We start from the raw sequence: 25017 nt of genomic DNA, 5'->3' as shown, positions 1-25017 counted from the left end.
CTAGGCAGGAAGCGTTCCACGTTGTCGGTCATCAACCAGTGTCCCTCTGTTTTTCTATGTAAGCCAAAGAAACTTTCCAGGATGTCCAATTCCAACTGGGTGCTGTGGCTTCTCTGACAACAATGGAGCTCGCATCGCCATCCTAGGTCCTTTCCTCCTATAGACGCAGTACTGAGTTACATTTATGACAGTTCCAGTCACAGTGCTTCATTCTTACAACAGTCCTAATATTATCAGCCTCATCGCCTTTGACATCTTTGGCCTCCAGATCTCTGATAAATTGATAACAGTCAACACCCACGTACTCCATAACAGCAATGAAGCTCTGTAACAAATACCACCAGCTTTCTGAAGATTCTCTGGGTATGGCGACAGGCTTTTGTGCGCACATCACCTCGGAAGACGCCACCCATCCTCGATTTTTCAAAGCACAAGACGCCCTCCACATAATTCAGGAGAGATCTATGGCAGAGTTGAGATTTATGTAGGAAGTGGGGGATATCGTTCTCATCTCCACCAGTCATCTGGCGTCACCTGTCATCACAGTCAGAAAACCCGATGGGCAGCTTCACATTAGCACAGATCTTAAGTCCACCATCAATGCACAGTCTGTGCCTTTAACTGTATATATACGAAGACAGTAACTTGTTCTCGAAAGGACAGTTACTGTTGATGACTGTGCAGCTTTTCCCTGGAATAAATGATGACTAACTGAAAACCTCAGCTGCCGACAGGTGTTGTTGATATACCTCGATGTGGACAGCTGAAAATGTGTGCCCCGACCGGGACTCGAACCCGGGATCTCCTGCTTACAAGGCAGACGCTCTATCCATCTGAGCTACCCAGCCATTAACCTTCGTCTGTGCGAATGCGCACAGGTTGCCCAACTCTTACGGGAATCGCCAAAGCGTGCGCGAGTAATGAGTGGGTGGGCAATTGTCTATAAGGTACAATACATATGTAGAATTGTGGACAGTTGGGAATGTGAGTCTCACGGGAAGCGTGCAAGGGATAAGTCCCTGCAGTCTCGCTATTCATCTGTGTCCTTGATGGCTCAGATGGATAGAGTGTCTGCCGTGTAAGCAGGAGATCCCGGGTTCGAGTCCCTGTGGGGGCACACATTTTCAACTGTCCACATCGAGGTATATCAACAACACCTCTTGGCAGCTGAGGTTTTCAGTTAGTCATCATTTATTCCAGGGAAAAGCTGCACGGTCATCAACAGTAACTGTTCTTTCGAGAACAAGTTACTGTCTTCGTATATACTCTCCTAATATGTTTGAACTTTTCATCGCATCTATTTGTATCATTGTCATGGATGCAGGTCGACTTTTCACTTCATATATACATGTTTAGCTCTCAAGGATGGTTGACACATGCCTCGTGTGTATAACTTCAATCATTTTTTTGACAGAGATGGGTGAAAGATATTGGTGAGACCTGCTTGTTTAATAGCAGCCAAACGTCCACAGATTAATTTCGTTGTAAAACAGTATTCATGAACCTGTTGCCTCCTATGCCACTGCACAAATTCTCACTAGAGAATGAATGTACTTGTGCGGTTTTTGAATTTCATCCGAGGCCACTAGAAATAACATTGTGGTGGAGTGATGTAAGAATTGGCTGTTGCACAACAAATGTCATTTTAAACTTAGGACAATTTGAAATTTTCTGACTTTTATCACTTTGGGCAAAAGCATATCTGTGCTTCTTACATTTTCAGATTTCACCGCCATATTAACTATGCTCACATGTGTTCTGGCATCAGGGATGTGTTGAGTGTGACTGCAGTACCATCACAAACATCATGGTAGCGGTGGAGATCGTAACTACTGTACAGGATATTGAATTTCCTGCAATTTGTAATTTAGGGCTAGTGAATTCTTTGGTTTTAAACTTGCGCCTATGTTCTGATGGTCTGTGATGGCATGGGATGGTCTGTGGGGGCAATGAGCTGCTGACATGCAGCTCTCTTGGTGGCTGACTCACGGCTAGTGGTGCCCACTGCCAGGCTTGTGCTCAGCAGCAGAAAGCTGGGTATGTTGGCCTGCCCATTCCATGGCAGCTGCCAGTTGGCTGATGACCCTCTCTGACATGGCGCTGGTATGATGCAGGTTCTGTGACCATGTAGTGTCATCAAAAATATAGTGTCGAAGATATAATGAAATTTTGTGTGTAAGTTGGCAACAGAATCAGAGATTGATTGTATTGTCTTATCGTAAAAAGTCACTGTAATGATTATTTCACCTGATAAATATTTTTTTAATATCTGACGTTCTTTGGATATTGAGCAGCAGATTAATTTATTTGAGATTAGTAGGAAGCAACATTATCATTTCCGCGCGTTTTCGTGACCACGATGCAGTCATAGCCGGATCGACACTACGGGACCAAAAGATTTACTGACTTTAAAAGAAAAACAACACTACACAATTAAAAAGGATTGATTCAGAAATGATAGGAAAACGATAATGTTCTTCCTGCCTCAATGTTGCGTTCGGTCCATCAGCGTGATTGTAATTTCTGGAGATAAACTGATGCAAAATGATTAACATTCAAGTAATGAGGAGATGGAGATAAGTAAGGATAATTTGTCTAAATAAGCACACTTCATATATGACACACAATTTTTAATGCTACGTACCTTTTTATATTACAGTTAAAATTGATGCGTATTAACAAAAGCTTAGCACATAACAGGCAATACTTGAGATTAATGTCTTCTTGACGGTGCCTGCTCGTAATTAATTACATAAACATATATTTTCTCTGATTGACAAGATAATTAGCAGATTTACAGAATATTTATCACAAATTATAAAACACAGATTGCGCAACGCAGCAAGTCCGCGTCCGCCTTTCATGGAATAGAAACAGTAAAAGGTGAAGCCTTCAAGGCCTCATTTGTCTTGCAACAACAGAATTCTTTTTATATAATTAATCGATACGTGTACATAGAGATTTATAGCCGCCGCGCAGGAGCGGCAAAGATAAAAAATAATAGATTCATTGTTTCACAGAGTATACATCTACATTTGCGTAAGGCTTTTAACGGTTTATAGCGCTGCATACAGGCGCGGATCAGGAGCGTGGAGTGGGCATGAAAACGCGCGGAAATGATAATGTTGCTTCCTACCAATCTCAAATAAATTAATCTGCTGCTCTATGTCCAAAAAATGTCAGGTATTTAAAAATATTTATCAGGTGAAATAATGATTACAGTGACTTGTAACGATAAGACAATACGATCAATCTCTGATTCTGTTGCCAAGTTATACACAAAATTTCATTGTATCTTCAAAACTATATTTTTTATAACACTACAACCACCAACGAAGCTCTACTGCATTTTTTAAGTGAAGACACAACTGTTCTCTTCCAATCCTACTGTAAATATTTTAACAGAACACAGTTATAAACTTAGGGCAAGGCAGCTCCTGGGATTCTAAACTTTAGGCCAAAATTGCTTAAACAGCACAAATGGAATATCATCTTGGTTTTGGGTAATTGTTTTAACATGTAAGCTTCTTGTCATCACAAAATTTAAAATTAGAAGAAGCCATTCATTTTATACTGAGAACACATGAAACCCAACAACCATATAGCACATACCAGTTTCCCCATGCACATAATCTTGGATTGTATACTTACGCCCAACTGATCTGGCAGCCATGCCTACTTCTCCAGTATCCCCAGACTGACCATCTTTGATTCTGAATGTAAAGGATGAGCCAGACAATAAGGGATTTTACTTTATTATATGAGCACCCAAACGGTAACTTTATTTTTCCATTGCGGCCAAGCCACGGCCGGCAGTGTTAGCTGCCTGTAAATTCTTTCGTCCCACGGTCTAGTAACAGGAAGTCAGCACCGAGGAAGGGCACCTTGATCACGCGCCTCTCTCATGTGCTTACGAGGTAACGCCGCCCCAGGCGTCGCTTAGCAGGCAACGCTCTGGGAAGTTCCATGCCGCCCGCACGGTTTTCTCGGTCCTGACCAATCAGGGCGTAGGAAGCCGCGTGGTGCGTCGAACATACCCGGCCGCCCGTCGCCGGGCCCGCTCTCTTGTATTCTTGCTCACCCGCGAGTCGGATGCGCGCCCTGTAGCACTGAACATCTCCCGCTTCTCCCGGTGCTGCGGCACTGTGGACTTAGTTTTGGCAGACAACAACTTTCGGTAGCTTTGCGAACAATGTTCGCCAAATTATAAGCTCTGGCTCACCCTCACCTCCCGAGGCCTATGTAGCCCCTTTTCATCATGCTTTAGCCAATAAATGGCCTTTCTCTAAAAATTACCCTATTATTCCACAACGCCCACCGCCTGCCCATACCCGCCATCCTGTACATGACATCATAGGGCTGCGGAAAACACAAAAGAACATGCAGTCATCTTGCTTAGCCATCAAGGATTCAATAGTGAGCCGGCAACCATGCATGCTGCACCGATCCCCAGTTCAACATCTCAGCATCTTAGTTTCTGATGCTATAGAGCTTGGGAAAACTCTCTAGGATAAGTGACCATCTAGGATCGCCACCTTGGCTTCCATTCTTAGCACAAATGACCTGGAAACCACACAGGCTGCAACTTTATCAGGGTCTGGAATTTTGGATCGCCATCTTGAATTCTGACGTCATTTAGCCAGGGAAAAACTAGCAAGATTAGTGGTCTATGTCCGCCATTGTCGATTTTATACTCAAGAGACTTGATTAAATGTGCCATCTTATATTTTCGAATTTCTCTCCATTTTCTACATGGGGCAACTGGCCTATTATCTCACAGGGGTGTTGTGAGGAGTGGATTGAGAAATTTGGCAGTGTTGCATGTTGTCATCAATGATGCCATCGTTCATGCCTAATTTGTCCCCGTAGCAGTAATGGGTCAGCACCATTACGCATCTTAACCTCCTCTGCCAGTCACTGGAGTAATCTGGGTATGACAGTGTACAGGCATTTTTTTTGTTCCATAATTCACTAAAATCCGCAATTGCTTGCACATTGTTCCATCAGTGGTTGCTGGAATAACATTTTCAACATGTTGGATGAGACCCATGGGCATCCATACTGAGTGCATCTGGTGTTCCTTTCCATCAATTGTTGTAATTTTGCCAAGGGTTGTCATTATTTGCTGTACATTTGTACTGCTGACAGTTAATAGGCGCTGACTATTCTGCATTTTTCTTCGTTTGACACAGGGCATAGCAGGTTTCCCAACCGAAAAAAAATGGCCCTGAGCACTATGGGACTTAACTTCTGAGGTCATCAGTTCCCTAGAACTTTGAACTACTTAAACCTAACTAACCTAAGGACATCACACACATCCATGACCGAGGCAGGATTCGAACCTGCGACCATAGCGGTCGCGCGGTTCCGAATTGAAGCGCCTAGAACCGCTCGGCCACTCCGGCCGGCCGTTTCCCAACAGATGAAAGAAATCTCAGTAGCTCAGCTCTGGTTTCAGTGGTAGTCTTCACCTTAATATTGTTGGTTAGGGGAATGGGAGTAACATTCACAGTTCTGTATACCCTGCACAGGGTACCTACCCCTATCACTGATACGACACATACAACTAAGTGGACGAGTAGTAACAGATCCCATACCTGCTGTAGAGGAGGCCCTATCCATCAGAGACGAAGGTACTTGAGGTACCTTTGGAATCCCTGGTACATAACTCTGGGGAGCCCTGCCAAAACACCCATCTGCAGCAGCTTCGAATCACTTGACAGTTTTATATAAAAGTTTAGATTCTCTTCTTTTCGGTTTTGTCTCACTCAATAATTCATTTCCGTAGAATGGTGCAGATGAACATCCTGAGAAATGTCTTCCTCACATTAAGATAAATGTTTGATAATGGTAGACTTCTATTAGCGAGGGATACTTCTTTGCCTGTGACAGTCTGCTTTCTATGTCCTCTTTGCTTCGTCTGTCAAAGGTTTTATTTCGCCCAAGGTAGACAATTCCTTTACTTTGCTAGACGTTAGTCAGCGTGACTCGCAGATGCCTCCAAATACGTCTTTTTAGCACCCATACTAAATATAATAAACAGAGTATATTGAATAAAATGCTGAAGAAAGTGAGGCGGAAAGCACATCAGAATTGATGCAAACTATCCCAAGGAAGCCTACTTACAGGTCTCAAGATGTAGAAATATACTAAGTGCACATGTATCGCTACTGTAGACATCATAAGGAGAACAGCAGTATAATTACTACTTGCGCTGTTTAGACAATCATTCGTCCCATGTTCTGTGCCTGAATAGATTGGGAAGAGGCTGCAGTAACTGGTCTAGTGGGAAGTACTCTTTCCCATGATTTTTGCAGTGGTTAGCAAATAGTGGATATAGATGTAGATAAAGATAGACACTGCAATGGCAGCAGGATTATAGTATGATGTCATGAATAATAGTGTCCATTTTGATAGGAAGATAAGGAAGTTGCTTGTAGACAGCACCCTGGAAACTGCAGTTGTAAGATAAAAGGATAAACGTATATCATGCATTAAAGGGCTGTTTTCACTAGTTACAATGATCCCAACACCTTTTTGTATCCATGAGATTAGCACTAGTAATCAAAGTGTGAGAGTTCAAGTGAAAGGCCACACCTGTTCTGGGCTACCATCTGGTGGCATCCAGGGTTGGATGTGTTGGCTCACACTCGAGGTCCGGGGCGACTCTCCCACGGCGGTAACAGTGGGAGGCGGAGTGAAGAAGTGGCAATTCCGCAACAGTTGCACCTGCATCGTTGGTTGGCCGGCACCCTGGGTGGGGCTGTGGGCAGTTGTGGGCAGCGGGCAGGATGGCGTTAGAGGGCCCTGACACGCAGGGGGTGGTATAGGCGGACCAGCAGATGGCGCCTGCAGCAAGTGGTCTGCAGAGTCAGGGCCACCGAGTTGTGGGGCCATCAGCAGAGACTGGCCGTGTGGGAGGGAAGGCTCCTTTGGAGACGGCACTGACGTTGTTTCTGGCAATGATGAGGGGACGGCGAGGGTGCTGGGGGGAGTGGGTCCTCTCTCGGTTCCTGCGGTGGGTGAGGCGGCCACTTCACAAATCCGCAGTGCGGCCGACCGCAGAAGGCTGAGGTCTAGCGCCTTGGCGGTGCACAGGAAGCGCGACAAGTCGTGTCCCGGCACTTCTGTGCTTCCAGTGTAGATGAGGTCCAGCAGGCGGCGCATGTCCTCGTGGCTGACGTCGTGCAGGATCACCGTCACTGACTCGCCCACGCCGCACGGGTGCTCTAGCAGCACGCGCTGCAACACAGTCCACACCGGCTGCATCAGCATCAAAGAAAACCAACAAGTGACAAATTACTCAACACCCTAGCACCCAGAAAAATACGCAGATGAATTTTTCACAATGAAAGGTAAAAACCATTGACACCCTTTTCATTACTTTTATATCACAATATTTGTACGTGCCACTTGTCACTGACTGTAGTTCATCTCAAAGCCACAAGGTATCATATTCAGACACTTAAAGCGGGAATCGATGTATCACACATCAACAAGTCTAACATGTGATCATCAGTGAGCATAGCTACATCTCACTCATTTCCGCGCTGTTTCTATGACCACCAACTCTTCAGACCTTGCATCTAGTGGAAGCCAATAAATTCAGCCATTTGGGCACAAAGAAAGAATGGGAATAAATACGTTTATTTTCCGCAGTGAAAGTTTAGCAGCTGGTTTCTCCACATCTTGTATTGCTCTGGTATCACGGAGACAAAGTATAATAAAAACAAAATTTACTAGCTGTTACTTGGCGATCATTTTGGTTTTTGGGAAGCTAAAGGTACTTGAAAGGCAGTGCAACGTTACGCTTCACAACGCAATCAAGACTTAACAAAAAATCAAGACGTTTTCATAGAATATGTACATCTAGCAAAAGCAGAGTAAACGTAATTTGGTGCAAGATGTCTGAAATCCTCACAAACATAAATAAACGTCATAGAGAAAAGGAAGTAATACCCAATACATAAGAGAACGAAGGATGAGCAATAAGAATAGAAGACAAATAGATAAGTGCTCGGATTGAAACGGATGTAAGGTAAAGATGCATTCTTCTGCTCTACAGTTCAACCTGTAAATCGGAAAAGCGAAGGAGGAAAAGTTCAGAACTCGGATTATGATTCATACTATTATAATTCCATTACATTATTAATTGACATTGTAATTACTGTCATAAGGCATTACAGATAAGGCATTACACAGTACACACATGTTCACACACAGTGTATTTACTGCTAGATCATAGCCGTGCTGCAAATATTTGAGACCTCTTTCAAAATCATCTAAGGAACACTTGCAAAGTAGATTAATGTTGGTTCTTGATTACTGGCAACTTTAGTTTGCTGTCGTATTGATTTAGTTTGGGCTTTCATATCACAGCATCGTCTGGTAGCTTTACTCCCGATGCACATTCGGTAACGTTTATTCACTTTTCACATTACTACCGGCAAAAATTAGTACGTGAATAAGCAATAACTTTACGTTGGAAAGAGAATTCACAAAAAGAGAGGCCACTGTCGAATTAACACTCAGAAAGATGAACAACTTCGTCATATATCGCAACCGGCAGCTGGCGTTGGGTATGTCTGTAATCGGAGCTGTGAGCGCTTTGGAGCTATGTGCACCTTTTCATTAGAGGAGCTGTGTTTCACAGTAGCGAAAATGAGCAGAAGCTCACAGCCTTTATTGTAAGAACTTTAGAGTCCATGTTTCGTGGACATTTTCTCTTCTTTTGGACCAAAACAATTCCTCCCAAAATATGGAAAGCAAGGAACTTGCAGTAGAAGAGGTCCACTGTCGTAGGTGTCACAATGATTTTCGCTTCTAGCTTTCGACTCGGTCGACAACGAACCTTGGTCCCTCTACCTCAAATATACCCTTCCCCATCGTCACTGGCAGTTCGTATGGGATGAGTTTTGTTAGCACTTGCAACCTATAGAGGTATTTGACACTGACGGTGGGTGATGCGCCCGAATCCCGGTTTCATGATTCAAGTGCAACTCATGGTATTCAGAAGACGTCGCTTAATAAAGGAGCCTCCGAAATGTGGTGATATAGAAGAAAGCTCAGGATTAAATGGGTAGATTGAACACCAAGTGATGGGGTGCTGAATCGAATTGGGGAAAAACGAGATTTATGACACAACTTTACTAAAAGAATGAATCGGTTGATAGGACACATAATGAGCCATCAAGGAATCGTCATTTATGTAATGGAGGAAAGGTAGTGGGGGGGGGGGGTAAAAATTGTAGAGGAAGTCCAATGATTAAATACAGAAAGTAGGTTCAAATGGATAGATGGCGACAATTATGCAGAAATGAAGAGGCTTCCACAGAATAAACTGGTGGTGGTGATAAGTTCCTATGGGACCAAACAGCTGAGGTCATCGGTCCCCATTCTTACACACTACTTAATCTAAAGTAAACTAACTCACGATAAGGACAACACACACACCCATGTCCAAGGAAGGACTCGAACCTCCGACGGGGGAAACCGCACTAACTGTAACAAGACCCCTCAGCCTGAGCGGCTACCCCGCGCGGCAGGATAAACTGGCATTGACGGAAGATAAGTAGGTGTTTTCAGGTGAAAGAACATGTCAGTTAAGGAGAAGCAGAGAAGAAAGAAGATGAAGAAGAGAAGGAAGAAGACGAAGGACAAGCATTAGTCACAGAGGGGAGGCAGAGAGGGAAAAGTGAAGGGACTTCCAAGGGCAGAAAACTTTATTTCAAATACGAGGGCGGTTCAGAAAGTAACCTCCGATTGGTCACAGTGCGGGTTGTGGGGGGAGTAGCGACGCCATCTGTGCGTTCACGCACTCAACAGGTCAGTCGGCATCAAGCCGTGGTCGAGTGAACGTCGTACCTGCGCTAGTTTAGTTTTTGTGGCAGTTTGAAATGTGTGCTGCAATAGAAAACCCCGCCAAATGTGAAGTGCGTGCTGTCATAAGGTTTTTTACAGCCAAAGGATATTCTGCAGCAGCTATTCATCGTGAGCTTTGTGCCGTGTACGGACCAAGAGTTATGAGTGAAGGAGTTGTCCGTGAATGGGTACGTTTATTTAAAAGTGGACGAGAAAACGTTCATGATGAAGAGAGGAGTGGTAGACCATCATTGGTGACTGACGAACTCGTTCAGACAGTTGATGCAAAAGTTCGTGAAAATCGACGTTTCTCAATGTCGGAGTTGTCTACTGGTTTTCCACAGATTTCTAAGACTCTCTTGTACGAGATAGTGACAGCAAGATTGGGTTACCGTAAGTTCTGTGCACGATGGGTGCCCAAATTTCTTACCGACCACCACAAAACTCAAAGAATGGCCTCTGCATTAGACTTTCTGTCACGTTATGAGGACGAAGGAGAACCATTCTTAAACAGAATCGTGACTGGTGACGAAACCTGGATTAAGTACGTGAACCCTGAGACAAAAGAACAATCAAAGATGTGGGCACATTCAAATTCGCCTACCAAACCAAGAAAAGCCTCGCAAGATTTTTCTGTCAGAAAACTGATGGCAACGGTGTTTTGGGATGCCAAAGGGGTGTTGTTGGTTGAATTCATGGAACGTGGTACGACCATTAATCAAGAAGTGTACTGTGAAACAATAAAAAAGTTACGACAGGCTATACAGAACAAACGCCGTGGTATGCTGACTTCCGGTATCGTTTTTTTGCACGATAACGCCCGTCCTCACTCTGCTCGCAGAACAACGGCCCTTCTTGAATCCTTCAAGTGGGACGTTATCAACCATCCACCTTACAGCCCAGACCTGGCGCCAAGTGATTATCACCTCTTCATGCATTTGAAGAAATGGCTCGGGTCACAGCGGTTTGATGACGACGAAGAGCTCAAAGATGCGGTCACAGGCTGGCTCCAGGCACAAGCGGGTGATTTTTATGCAGAAGGAATTTCAAAGCTTGTGAAGAGATACGATAAGTGCCTCAATCGCTATGGAGACTATGTAGAAAAATAGTGCAAAGATGTAGTTGTAAGATGTATATATTAAAATATTTTTATTTAACTTGGTGTATTTTTTTAAATCAACCGGAGGTTACTTTCTGAACGGCCCTACGACCCTCGTATGTACACTCCTGGAAATTGAAATAAGAACACCGTGAATTCATTACCCAGGAAGGGGAAACTTTATTGACACATTCCTGGGGTCAGATACATCACATGATCACACTGACAGAACCACAGGCACATAGACACAGGCAACAGAGCATGCACAATGTCGGCACTAGTACAGTGTATATCCACCTTTCGCAGCAATGCAGGCTGCTATTCTCCCATGGAGACGATCGTAGAGATGCTAGATGTAGTCCTATGGAACGGCTTGCCATGCCATTTCCACCTGGCGCCTCAGTTGGACCAGCGTTCGTGCTGGACGTGCAGACCGCGTGAGACGACGCTTCATCCAGTCCCAAACATGCTCAATGGGGGACAGATCCGGAGATCTTGCTGGCCAGGGTAGTTGACTTACACCTTCTAGAGCACGTTGGGTGGCACGGGATACATGCGGACGTGCATTGTCCTGTTGGAACAGCAAGTTCCCTTGCCGGTCTAGGAATGGTAGAACGATGGGTTCGATGACGGTTTGGATGTACCGTGCACTATTCAGTGTCCCCTCGACGATCACCAGTGGTGTACGGCCAGTGTAGGAGATCGCTCCCCACACCATGATGCCGGGTGTTGGCCCTGTGTGCCTCGGTCGTATGCAGTCCTGATTGTCGTCATTGAGTGTTTACAGGCTTGAGAAGGGTCGATTGACTAACAGAGGTGGCTCGGCACTGCTCTACCGCCACAACTTGGATGAGTGTAGTGTCAGTAGGGTATGAATGGGCACGAATTCAATTAAATTAACTGTCATAAATTTCCGTAAAGGTACTTAAATTTTATGAAAATTTCGAGGACAGATGTGACGCAGAATTTTGTGTTACGTAGTTACTATTTGCTTAAACGACAATAGTTTTGTTAATTGTATTTGCTTCCGATGTACTGATATTACATATGTATTTACGGAATTTTGTTAATACAAACGTAAAATACGAATAATGTATCTGTATGTAAGAAACTTCAGTTGAAAATCTGTTCCTTTCATTGTACTATTGTTGAGTGTTAATGTACTGAATGAATGTAATCAAATACTGTGACTGATAGCTCAAAATTAATATCTGTGTTTTGTAACCGAGTAGGAGTGGTGAGATAGTTACTCGTGTACAGTGGTTGATGCAAATGTATTGGTGAAGGGACGATTATGGAATGTAAAATGAAAAAATATTTTGTGGCAATGATTAGACTGTGATGTGTCGAGAAGGACGCGGAAAGAAATATTGAAAAGGGGAGGAAATGATTGGGTTTTATTTTTCTTTTTAATGAAAAGTATCACTGGGGACAGAACATAGGCGTTTTGATATAAAGCAATGGTCAGCTTTTAATGTGAAATTACACGAATAAAGTATTCAGAGATAATTGAGGTGGTTCAAGAAAGAAGACGGACGGATCGACATATGGGACAAGATATTGCGTCAGATTTATGTAGACCTCAAGAGAAAAGAGAGTAACAGAAGAGATGAGAAATTTTTTAATGGCGGATTGTAACTGTTTCAAGTTGAAGACTATGAACTGTTTAAATACTTATTGAAGGCGTGTGGGCGGAGGGTGAAATGTAAAATTGTAACAGTCAAAGCAGCCAAGAATTTTTATTTCGAAAAAGTGGAAGGTATGTATAGACTGTGTCACATAGACAAACAGTGACAAATAATGGAACTAATTATCTAAATCAGTGACTACTGCACTGATTATTTGTGCGAAGGGTAATTTAGAGCTGTTTTATTACTTGTGAGTTCATAGTAGGCAATTTGTATCTGAGAAATGGAAGTTTTAAGTAAATGTGCAATCTGCATGAACAATTCAGTGCTCATTGTTAGAAGATAACAGTAGCGTTATTCACAAAACATCTGATTTAAATCAACCCCGAAATTACCTCTGGCTATGCAAGGTGTTCCCTGTACACCGAATTATTGTTTGAAGCGAAATCTTGAATGTGTTTTGAGTTAAATTGTTTAATTTTGGTATTTTGGACTGGAGACGCCGCTATTTTCCCAGCAATCTCAGATCTGGAATAGCAGCGCGGTCCAGTGAGTTTCACTCCGCATTCTGCTCCCACCAACTGTCATCAGACAGTATTAGGTGCATCTCAGAAATACAACTGTGACAGCTGACGGGAAACACTAAAAACAGCGTATTTAAAACGATTCTAAACGCCGCTAACATCATTAAATCCGTTTGGACGAGTCAGTTAAGTAAATCTCTAAACATTCAATTCAGTACGAAATAAAATAATGAAAATAAATTAAAATTATAGCCCTGCACTTTAAAAATTAGACTCAAGTAAGAAGAAGCCAGTCTAAGTTCAGTAGAAACACAGACACTGTAAATTCTCTCACAGTATAGCGCCATACTACCTCCATATATGTAAAGCCAATTGAATTCATATAGAGGTATGTAAAGGTAGCTTGTAGATTTTCTAGAGAACAAGTGGTAACACCCAACTTCTGTGATTAAACTCTGGCGTTGTGTTAACTTAAACTGTCTGCACGGAGTATGAAATAATAACTAGATTTACGCGTAACAGAAGTTTTTATGTGGACATGAATACATTAAATTCAGACTTAGAAAGTAACGTATACTCAGGTACGATACAGATGATAATCTACTATTATTAATATTATTATTAATGTAAAGTAATGATTGGTACTCTAGGGACGAAAATACGAGTATATTATTATTACTGATATCATTAGTATTATTATTCTATATTGAGGATTGGTACACTAGAGAGACAATAATAAGAGTATATTATTATTCTACGTTAATGATCTGTTTTCTGGTTTGAGTGTGTGTTTACTTGTGTTGTCAATGTGGAAAGGGTGAGGCACTACAATATCAAATAAGTTTCTTACCAACGTATGCTATCATCGATTAAATGGACATGAGCAAAGTGTTAACGATGATCTACTGGCTTTCAAATGAGTTCTAAAGGGACAGAAACACAGTGGAAATTAATTAAAGTACTATGTGTTGGAGGCTGGATACTGTAGTTAGCTAGCCGGCCGATGTGGCCGAGCGGTTCTAGGCGCTTCAGTCTGGAACCGCGCGACCGCTACGGTCGCAGGTTCGAATCCTGCCTCGGGCATGGATGTGTGTGGTGTCCTTAGGTTAGTTAGGTTTAAGTAGTTCTAAGTTCTAGGGGACTGATGACCTCAGATGTTAAGTCCCATAGTGCTGAGAGCCATTTGAACCATTTTTTTTTTTGTAGTTAGTTACTTCGGCATGAAGCGTAATGAAGACTACATCGAAACAGATTCAGTGAAGGTGATATGGAGATAATACAGAGCTATGGGTACACTTCCTACTTATTTTATTACATGGTAGTAATTTTTCATCGCTTTAGGTCTGGACGAGATGATTAAGAGCAACATTTGATACAAAGAAACCAAATTCGACCCTTACAGCATTCTTCATCTATATATCTTCCAGAATGCGAGAAAAGAAAATGTTGGAGAGTAACAAAAGGAGCCTTCTGATATCCACTGAAAAACCCAAATCCTTAAGAGTCTCTAAACCAAAAAATCCCAAAAGAAATCAAAATATCAGATAAAATACAAAATGTGAATGGCATCCTCTTATGTCAACCATAGTGCAGAAAATTTTGATATTGGAAGAGAAAATACATTCACACCAACATTCAACCATCCCTGCAAACAGAGATTTTACAACATTTATTACAACTTCTCATATGGGATATAAATTGTAAGAAAAACACACTGAACTCACAACTTTACAATTTGCTGTGTGTATCTGTATCACTATAATACGCAGACATTAATACAGCCCAATACATTATACTTTTAAAGTTTAAATTTTCAATAAGGCATTGGAAGTTGACTACATCTATTTCTATTCATTTATGTTAACGACTGCTTTATGTGTGTAGGAAGACGCATAACAGTTATCATCGTGCTAAATATTTGCAAAAGCTGCGTCTAATGTAAAGTTATGAAAATTCCTTGAACCCAGTAGCATTTTCGGATAAATTTGTTTGTGGGAATAGCTGAGACATTAGTTTGTTTATGCAAGAGAAACATAAAAATGTGTAAGAAATAAAAAGATGTACAAATTCGGTCTTCAGTGAGAAATGCATATTAGTTACTGCAATTTGTTTGTTGTTTGTTGTACAGGACGAACATTAATACAACCGACAAACCGCAGGGAGGATTCCTGAATGGAAATGGAGGGAAAAAGGTCCGATGAACCTGTGTCAGGAAATGCATCGTTGTCACGGCAGATGACATTTCCTCTGACTAAGTGCCATGTGCTCCTTGTGTGCTCTAGACTGTGTGATTGGCGTAGCGTACTGTAAGCAGCAGAATGGTCCGCTATTAGCCGGCCGAAGTGGCCGAGCGGATCTAGGCGCTTCGTCTGGAACCGCGAGTCCGCTACGGTCGCAGGTTCGAATCCTGCCTCGGACATGGATGTGTGTGATGTCCTTAGGTTAGTTAGGTTCTACGTTCTAGGGGACTGATGACCTCAGATGTTAAGTCGCGTAGTGCTCAGAGCCATTTGAACCATTGGTCCGCTATTCATGTCGGGAACAAGTCAGATAGTGTTTGTGTACGGAAAGCAGATGGAAACGATGGACAGCTAGCACGGCCATACCAAAACAAGTACCATCACAGACACCAAACAGATCACACAACACTTCACGCCCTTTTAGGTCGCTTTGTGATCGTGGGTCCTTTCAGACAGACGAAAATTTAGGGAGGCGACGGACTGTGCGTACACCCGATCTGGAGGTCCCAATTCTACAGGATATTACAAGCTCCAGGCAAGTGACCTGCCAGCATGGTGTAAGCCAAACTACGGTTATGCATATCCTACATGACAGCCACTACTATTCCTATCACCTGCAGCCAGAAGAAGCACACGGACTGTGGGCAGAACAACTGTCATTCGTCAGCGCCATCTACCGTGGTAATGATGCATTTCCGGACACAGGTACATAGGACCTTTTCTCCTCCGTTTCCAGTTATGGATCTGTGCCTGCAGTTTGTCGGTTTTAATAAACGTTCACTTCGCATATAGGGGCCGCCAGCTAACATGCAAAACACCGCGCTGATACGACCTCCTATTGCTCATTAGGCACCGACTGAGCGGGCAGCCTGTGATTCGCCCACTGCCTACTTTGCACGGCTGAACAGTGGTGGTGGTCGTCGCCGGGCGGTTGCTGAAACGCCAGCCGCCTGCTGAAAGCCTCTGAAGCTCTCCCTTGCACTTTAGGTCCCTATCAAGGAAAACTCTTCAGATTTAGTGACAAGATGGCCCAGTAGACAGCCCTTCAAAAAATGATCACAGATCAAGCATGAAAACAGGAAGAAGGTGCAAGGAACCGTGAAAAAAGAAGCAAAATAGTAATAGTGAACGGTCCAAGCACAAGACGTGCAACATCGAGCAAATCTGAACAGCTACAGCCTCGTGGTTAAGTGGCCACGGTGTTGGACGGTGAGCCGGCCGGAGTGGCCGAGCGGTTCTAGGGGCTTCAGTCTGGAACCGTGCTACTGCTACGGTCGCCTGCCTCGGGCATGGATGTGTGTGATGTCCTTAGGTTAGTTAGGTTTAAGTAGTTCTAAGTTCTAGGGGACTGATGACGTCAGAAGTTAAGTCGCATAGTTCTCAGAGCCATTTGAACCATTTTTGTTGGACGGTGAAGTGGGAGATTTGTGTCGACATGTCGCTCGTGCCCCCATATTTTTTTCCCACAAAATTATGACCGTTACGTTCGGTTGCTGACGTGTCCGTACGTTGTATTCAAATTTGTGTCTGTATCGTGATGTAACGTCCGTTTGCAACGGGGATGTGTAAGGAACACCCAGACGTACGTACCCCCTATATGTTCTACACAAGCAGCACATGTATGGCTCTTGCGTTCCGTTATGGAAGTTTTGACTCTTGAATTCCTTTGTTGTAACATAGTTCACGCCAGTTTATTTGCTGTTTTCATTCTGTGAAAGGTCTACACGGCATCTCGCCTGCTCTCACTATTCATCAAATTTACTTGTCACAGTAATACACTCCTGGAAATTGAAATAAGAACACCGTGAATTCATTGTCCCGGGAAGGGGAAACTTTATTGACACATTCCTGGGGTCAGATACATCACATGATCACACTGACAGAACCACAGGCACATAGACACAGGCAACAGAGCATGCACAATGTCGGCACTAGTACAGTGTATATCCACCTTTCGCAGCAATGCAGGCTGCTATTCTCCCATGGAGACGATCGTAGAGATGCTGGATGTAGTCCTGTGGAACGGCTTGCCATGCCATTTCCACCTGGCGCCTCAGTTGGACCAGCGTTCGTGCTGGACGTGCAGACCGCGTGAGACGACGCTTCATCCAGTCCCAAACATGCTCAATGGGGGACAGATCCGGAGATCTTGCTGGCCAGGGTAGTTGACTTACACCTTCTAGAGCACGTTGCGTGGCACGGGATACATGCGGACGTGCATTGTCCTGTTGGAACAGCAAGTTCCCTTGCCGGTCTAGGAATGGTAGAACGATGGGTTCGATGACGGTTTGGATGTACCGTGCACTATTCAGTGTCCCCTCGACGATCACCAGTGGTGTACGGCCAGTGTAGGAGATCGCTCCCCACACCATGATGCCGGGTGTTGGCCCTGTGTGCCTCGGTCGTATGCAGTCCTGATTGTGGCGCTCACCTGCACGGCGCCAAACACGCATACGACCATCATTGGCACCAAGGCAGAAGCGACTCTCATCGCTGAAGACGACACGTCTCCATTCGTCCCTCCATTCACGCCTGTCGCGACACCACTGGAGGCGGGCTGCACGATGTTGGGGCGTGAGCGGAAGACGGCCTAACGGTGTGCGGGACCGTAGCCCAGCTTCATGGAGACGGTTGCGAATGGTCCTCGCCGATACCCCAGGAGCAACAGTGTCCCTAATTTGCTGGGAAGTGGCGGTGCGGTCCCCTACGGCACTGCGTAGGATCCTACGGTCTTGGCGTGCATCCGTGCGTCGCTGCGGTCCGGTCCCAGGTCGACGGGCACGTGCACCTTCCGCCGACCACTGGCGACAACATCGATGTACTGTGGAGACCTCACGCCCCACGTGTTGAGCAATTGGGCGGTACGTCCACCCGGCCTCCCGCATGCCCACTATACGCCCTCGCTCAAAGTCCGTCAACTGCAGATACGGTTGACGTCCACGCTGTCGCGGCATGCTACCAGTGTTGATTGCGATGGAGCTCTGCTTGTACAGCCCTCTCGCAGTGTCCGGAGCAAGTATGGTGGGTCTGACACACCGGTGTCAATGTGTTCTTTTTTCCATTTCCAGGAGTGTATATTCTTACCACATGACTCACTTTCTTTAACGAAAGTACAGTATCACAACTGCCAAGACTACAGAAGGAGGACAGACTTGTCAATGAGCAGACGGAAAGTTCATAATTTTGTGAAAAAAAGGGGCACAAGGGAGATTTGCACACGCATCTCTCCCTTTACAGCCCAAAACCGTGAGCACACAAACACGACGCCGTTGTTCTTGTATTTCGCTCGATGTTGCGTGTGAACCGATCACTGTTTCTATTTTTTTTTTTTTTTTTACAGTTAAGTTCAATCCCTTCCTGTTTTCATGCTTGACCTGTGTTTTCGAAGGGGATTGCCAGATGCAGCGCCAACTGCCGAGTCGTAATGCGTCTGTCCTCGCGAATGACAACATCAGCTCGCTGCAATATGTCAAGTGTGACAGCCGGGGATGGATTCCCCGACGGCTACAAATGGAGCAGCTCCGCCGAACACCCTTCTGATGACCTCACCCTCCGTTCCCAGCGACTAACTGCACTTCTGTCGACAGCAGATGCTCCACAGACTTTGCGCAAGCGTTTGTGAGTATTCCTCACAGTTTCTTTCTCTGCTGTGAGATATTCAATGACAACACATTGCTTGTAACGTACATCACCTACAAACGTCATTTTCAAACTGTCCTGTAGCTACGCAGTCTGTCGGACATAGCGGAAACTTGGCGCGCTCACTTCAAATAAAACATTCCTATCGTTTCGCATTCGTAACATTGTTTTAGGCTGAGGAAAAAAAATACGGCGCATTAGTTTCTGTTTACGCTCGTATGACAGATTTAATAAGAATGATGGGTTATTGAAAAATTTTATTTACGTAAATAATAAACGAGATTTATCATTTTAGTACATGAAGTACAAATTGTGTTATAAACTTTCCAAAAAAATTGGAAGCAAAATTAAATTTTTGTCTTGCTGCTTACCGCAGCTTCATTATGGTGAATAGTGAAGAACAGATTTTTATTTTCTACTCATACATTATTAACGTCGATAAATTATTAGTTGATAATAAAAGAAAAGGAAGTGTAACTGTGTGTTGAGAACACTCTTATTCAAATGATTCAAATGGCTCTGAGCACTATGGGACTTAACTGCTGTGGTCATCAGTCCCCTAGAACGTAGAAGTACTTAAACCTAACTAACCTAAGGACATCACACAACACCCAGTCATCACGAGGCAGAGAAAATCCCTGACCCCGCCGGGAATAGAACCCGGGAACCCGCGCGCGGGAAGCGAGAACGCTACCGCACGACCACGAGCTGCGGACACTCTGATTCAAGACTTATGTTTTTATCATAAATTGCTTCGCATTTCCTTCTCTGGAGCGAAGCAAACTCATTGACTATGATCGATCGTGAGTGGTTCCTTATCATTTATACACTCCTGGAAATTGAAATAAGAACACCGTGAATTCATTGTCCCAGGAAGGGGAAACTTTATTGACACATTCCTGGGGTCAGATACATCACATGATCACACTGACAGAACCACAGGCACATAGACACAGGCAACAGAGCATGCACAATGTCGGCACTAGTACGGTGTATATCCACCTTTCGCAGCAATGCAGGCTGCTATTCTCCCATGGAGACGATCCTAGAGATGCTGGATGTAGTCCTGTGGAACGGCTTGCCATGCCATTTCCACCTGGCGCCTCAGTTGGACCAGCGTTCGTGCTGGACGTGTAGACCGCGTGAGACGACGCTTCATCCAGTCCCAAACATGCTCAATGGGGAACAGATCCGGAGATCTTGCTGGCCAGGGTAGTTGACTTACACCTTCTAGAGCACGTTGGGTGGCACGGGATACATGCGGACGTGCATTGTCCTGTTGGAACAGCAAGTTCCCTTGCCGGTCTAGGAATGGTAGAACGATGGGTTCGATGACGGTTTGGATGTACCGTGCACTATTCAGTGTCCCCTCGACGATCACCAGTGGTGTACGGCCAGTGTAGGAGATCGCTCCCCACACCATGATGCCGGGTGTTGGCCCTGTGTGCCTCGGTCGTATGCAGTCCTGATTGTGGCGCTCACCTGCACGGCGCCAAACACGCATACGACCATCATTGGCACCAAGGCAGAAGCGACTCTCATCGCTGAAGACGACACGTCTCCATTCGTCCCTCCATTCACGCCTGTCGCGACACCACTGGAGGCGGGCTGCACGATGTTGGGGCGTGAGCGGAAGACGGCCTAACGGTGTGCGGGACCGTAGCCCAGCTTCATGGAGACGGTTGCGAATGGTCCTCGCCGATACCCCAGGAGCAACAGTGTCCCTAATTTGCTGGGAAGTGGCGGTGCGGTCCCCTACGGCACTGCGTAGGATCCTACGGTCTTGGCGTGCATCCGTGCGTCGCTGCGGTCCGGTCCCAGGTCGACGGGCACGTGCACCTTCCGCCGACCACTGGCGACAACATCGATGTACTGTGGAGACCTCACGCCCCACGTGTTGAGCAATTGGGCGGTACGTCCACCCGGCCTCCCGCATGCCCACTATACGCCCTCGCTCAAAGTCCGTCAACTGCACATACGGTTCACGTCCACGCTGTCGCGGCATGCTACCAGTGTTAAAGACTGCGATGGAGCTCCGTATGCCACGGCAAACTGGCTGACACTGACGGCGGCGGTGCACAAATGCTGCGCAGCTAGCGCCATTCGACGGCCAACACCGCGGTTCCTGGTGTGTCCGCTGTGCCGTGCGTGTGATCATTGCTTGTACAGCCCTCTCGCAGTGTCCGGAGCAAGTATGGTGGGTCTGACACACCGGTGTCAATGTGTTCTTTTTTCCATTTCCAGGAGTGTAATTTGCTGAAACCGCACTGACAGGTTGCTGTAGTCACAAGAATTTCCCAAATGTCCTCACAGCTACTTCGATGTTTCGATAAGTATACTGTAACTCACACTTTGAGAGAAAAAAACAAAACAGAGAAAAACAACTATATAATATCGAAATGGGAAGCTCTTCAACGCACTTCATCAGAACTTCCTGGAGAAATTCTAAGGCCACAGTTCCGTTGAGCAGCTCGGCTGTATCGGTATTTCTGCTACATTTGGCACCAGAATCTGCATTGTGGAACACGAGATAACTGTGTAGACTGTGGGGTGCAGGTGTATTCACTAACCGCACTGTTGACAAACAACACATGTGACGCTGCTCAATAGACAGGAGATAGTAGTAGTCATATCCTTACGATGTTATTTACACTAAATGATACTGCGGAAACGTGCGTTTACAGTCGCTGGCCGAGGGAAGTTTCTCCTCGCAGGCTGGAGATAGCACCATGGTAGAGTACATATTCTGGATTGTTCTTTTGTTTTTGTGTGGTTTTGCGCTCCCACTCTGCGCCTGCGCACTTGAAGGGATTGTGGCCTCGATACTGCTCTGACAATGAATTACTGGATATGAAAATATATCTGTAAGCAATTATTGCTGTAAAATAAACATACATATGTTTCACATGCTAATGCACTGTTCAGAAATGACGGATGTTAAACACAAGTACGTATAAAACTTCCTCATTTGTCTATTCTTGTATCACTTGGTTGCCATTACCTTTTTCACTGTTTCCTGTGGCCCTGTCCCATTCAAAAATACGTTTTTTTTATTGCCTATCTTTCCGCATTTCCAAAATCACATTCCTTCTCCATTTTTTACTAATTCTACCAGCTTTAATGTCTTTAAATTTTTAGAGTCAGTCATGGCATAAGGTTCTTTATCAATGCAACGAAATAACGAACTGACGTTCAGCTTAGATCTTTGCCTTTTATCTCTGCCAGCAATAGATGTAGATTCTTCTCGACTCATCCTTTTTAATTTTGTAGTTTACGATAACCAGGTATGCAAAAATGGCTCTGAGCACTATGGGACTTAACTGCTGTGGTCATCAGTCCCCTAGGACGTAGAAGTACTTAAACCTAACTAACCTAAGGACATCACACACATCCATGCCCGAGGCAGGACTCGAACCTGCGACCGTAGCGGTCGCGTAGTTCCAGACTGTAGAGCTTAGAACCGCTCGGCCCACCCGGCCGGGCCAGGTATACATATAAGATCTATGTGGTATTACTTTTCTTCTCATGGCAGTCCATTTTATGACAGCTAGGTGTTTAGGCGAAACTTATCTGTATTTACCCTTTGTTTCGATCAGCTCTCTTGCTTCGACGTGCTATAATCTTGTGATGTCCACTGTCGTCTCCTAACACAGGATAGAGGGAAGATATACGAGGCCTGTTCAGAAAGTAAGCTCCGATTGATTGCCAAATTGAAACCACAGTGAACATCAGAAATGTTTTACTTGTAACAATTAGCTACACCTTTCAGCTACTTCTCTACGTAGTCGCCGTTCTGACTTAGACTTTTGTCATAGCGTTGTACCAACTTTTCAATAGCCTCATCATAGAAGGCAGCCGCCAGTGCTTTCCGCCAATTCTCCACGCTGGCCTACACCTCGTTGTCTGTGTCAAAATGTTGTCTTCAAAGACAGCGGTTCATGTGACCAGAGATGAAACTTAGGGGGAGACAATTGCGGACTGTATTGTGGGTAATCTCACATTTCCATTTGAAAACGATGCAGGAGCATCTTCATTGCCCCTGCAGAATGCGGCTGGGAATTGTCTTGAAGAAGAAACAGCACGACAGTTATGTAATGTTAGCTGCATAGCTTCAGGCGAAATTTCTCACCAGGCCCTCGTACTTGGCGGCAGATACTATTTTGTAGGCATCTTTACGCACTCACTGCGAGCTCAGAAATGAGAAGAGCGACGTGATGCTAACTGGGGTTATACTAGAGACACTACCCAACACATCTGTGCAAAGCTTTATCGGATTTTCATAGTCGTTTCCATTTCGCGACCGATCGGAGCTTACTTTCTGAACGCCCCTCGTATTTCTATAGGTTATTCTGCATTTTCTGAACGGTTTGGAGCAAATGCAGAAAGACGAACTTCCAGTGAAGACAGCGCTAAACACTCTCACAGGGCGCCTGCGAAAGGGGGGGGGGGGACTTTGGGACTTGATAGGGTAGTCTCAGCAGGGTACCGAAGGATACTCAGCGGTCAGATTAACGCCTTTTATTTGCAGTCAGGCCAACTACTACACTGAAGGCTGATTGCACACATTAAAAAAAGCAAAGGATGCACGTAGCGGTACAACTGAAGTCAGCATCTGAGTTGGTACAGGGAGAGCTAGCAGAAACAGCGACCACTAGCAGCACTGTAAAGTACGAACTTTTGAGAGCAGCACTGCAAGCCAGAGAAACAGTCTTGTCGGAGCTTACCGAGGCTGGTAGAGAGCGGTAGGGGTTGCAGCGCAATGATCTGATTGAGAACTCTGTCTGAATACAAAAACATGGATTTTTAAAGAAAGAGGAAATTTCTCCCTTTCTACAGTCGTCCCATCAATCCACTGGCACTTTTCAGGCTTCGGCCTATCTTACGAGTGGGTGTGCACCTTTATGGCGCCTCTGACCAACCACACTCAGATTCCTACCCTTTTATTACTCGGTAGGGAGGGATGTCTCTGGCTTTTACATTAACAAACACCAAATTTCGTGGCAGCAGCATTCAGCTGTAAGCTAAACGTCAGCGTCTTTCCTATTACGGCTGGCAACAACAGTGTTTCACGTCACATGGTACCGTCCTGAGGCCTCTCGTGAGTGGGCACGCTCTTAACCTGTGTAACATCAGTGCTGTTGCGATCCTAGGGCCAAGTATCAAGCTTGTTGCCTTTTTGTGACCATCTTCAACTGTGGCATCTTACCATAGCGTCTAGGCGGTGGAATCAGGTACCAGTTACTCCCCTGAAGTGAAACTTCTTCACTGGGACAGCTGCGCAGGGCATTTGCAATTCGTAGAGCTCTAGAAGGCCTTTGGGGGCGGAAGGCAGCTTCAGAAATTCTGCCAGTGGCATACGATGACCTCATTAAGGCTCCGTTCGCAAGAATTTTGGCGCTAGAGGGCAGAAGAATGGCCATGTGCTGAACATTTGTAAACATGTTTTTCTGTTTTTTTATTAAATATGCAGATGTGAGTTAGTAATTCCTACCCACCTCCCTTTACACGTCACAATAATAGGAATTTTTCTATGGAACAGGAGGAGTTTTCAAGGAGAAAATTTTTCAGCTAGTTTTCAAATTTTACTTTATTGTCCGTCGGACAGTTTATATCAATGGGTAAGTTGTCATAAGTTTTAAGTTGCAGCATTGTGCAACCATTTTTGTGATAAAGACAACCTTAATTGTAATATATGTCATTTTTCATTCTCGTATTATAATTATGTACATCTTTCTTTTTCTTGAACTGCTGTGGACTTAACAGGAGTTAATGCGAGAATAAATATACTGTGAACCAGTAGTCAGAGTGACCAACTTCTTAAAACGATGTCTACAAGATGATCGTGGCACCACTTGTTATTCTTACCCCACGTTATTGAGCAATGAAGACTTACTTTCCTAAATATGAGTTACTCCTCAACATTACTTCATATAACGTTACTGAATGAACATATGCCAAATATGTCAACTTACTGATTTGTCTGTCCCCACGATTTGCAGTCATTCTTAGTGCAAAAGTGGCTGAAC

The 25017-nt window shown here is 44.7% G+C and overlaps 1 protein-coding gene and 1 non-coding gene across 2 annotated transcripts in view; both read right to left on the bottom strand.

Moving 5' to 3' along the window:
- LOC126199150 (uncharacterized) overlaps window positions 1–25017 on the bottom strand; it is a 99896-nt gene that overhangs the window by 17682 nt on the left and 57197 nt on the right. The window contains exons 3-4 of the mRNA XM_049935906.1: window positions 6598–7242; window positions 218–325 (exon numbers count right to left, since the gene is read on the bottom strand). Coding sequence (XP_049791863.1) covers window positions 218–325; window positions 6598–7242 — 753 coding nt within the window. The remainder of the gene's footprint in view (window positions 1–217; window positions 326–6597; window positions 7243–25017) is intronic.
- Trnat-ugu (transfer RNA threonine (anticodon UGU)) lies at window positions 775–848 on the bottom strand. The gene has a single exon. It is a non-coding gene; the product is annotated as a tRNA-Thr (tRNA).

This window comes from Schistocerca nitens, chromosome 8, assembly GCF_023898315.1.
Source record: "Schistocerca nitens isolate TAMUIC-IGC-003100 chromosome 8, iqSchNite1.1, whole genome shotgun sequence".
NCBI classification, from domain to species: domain Eukaryota; kingdom Metazoa; phylum Arthropoda; class Insecta; order Orthoptera; family Acrididae; genus Schistocerca; species Schistocerca nitens.
This window is presented reverse-complemented; position numbering and strand designations above follow the sequence as displayed.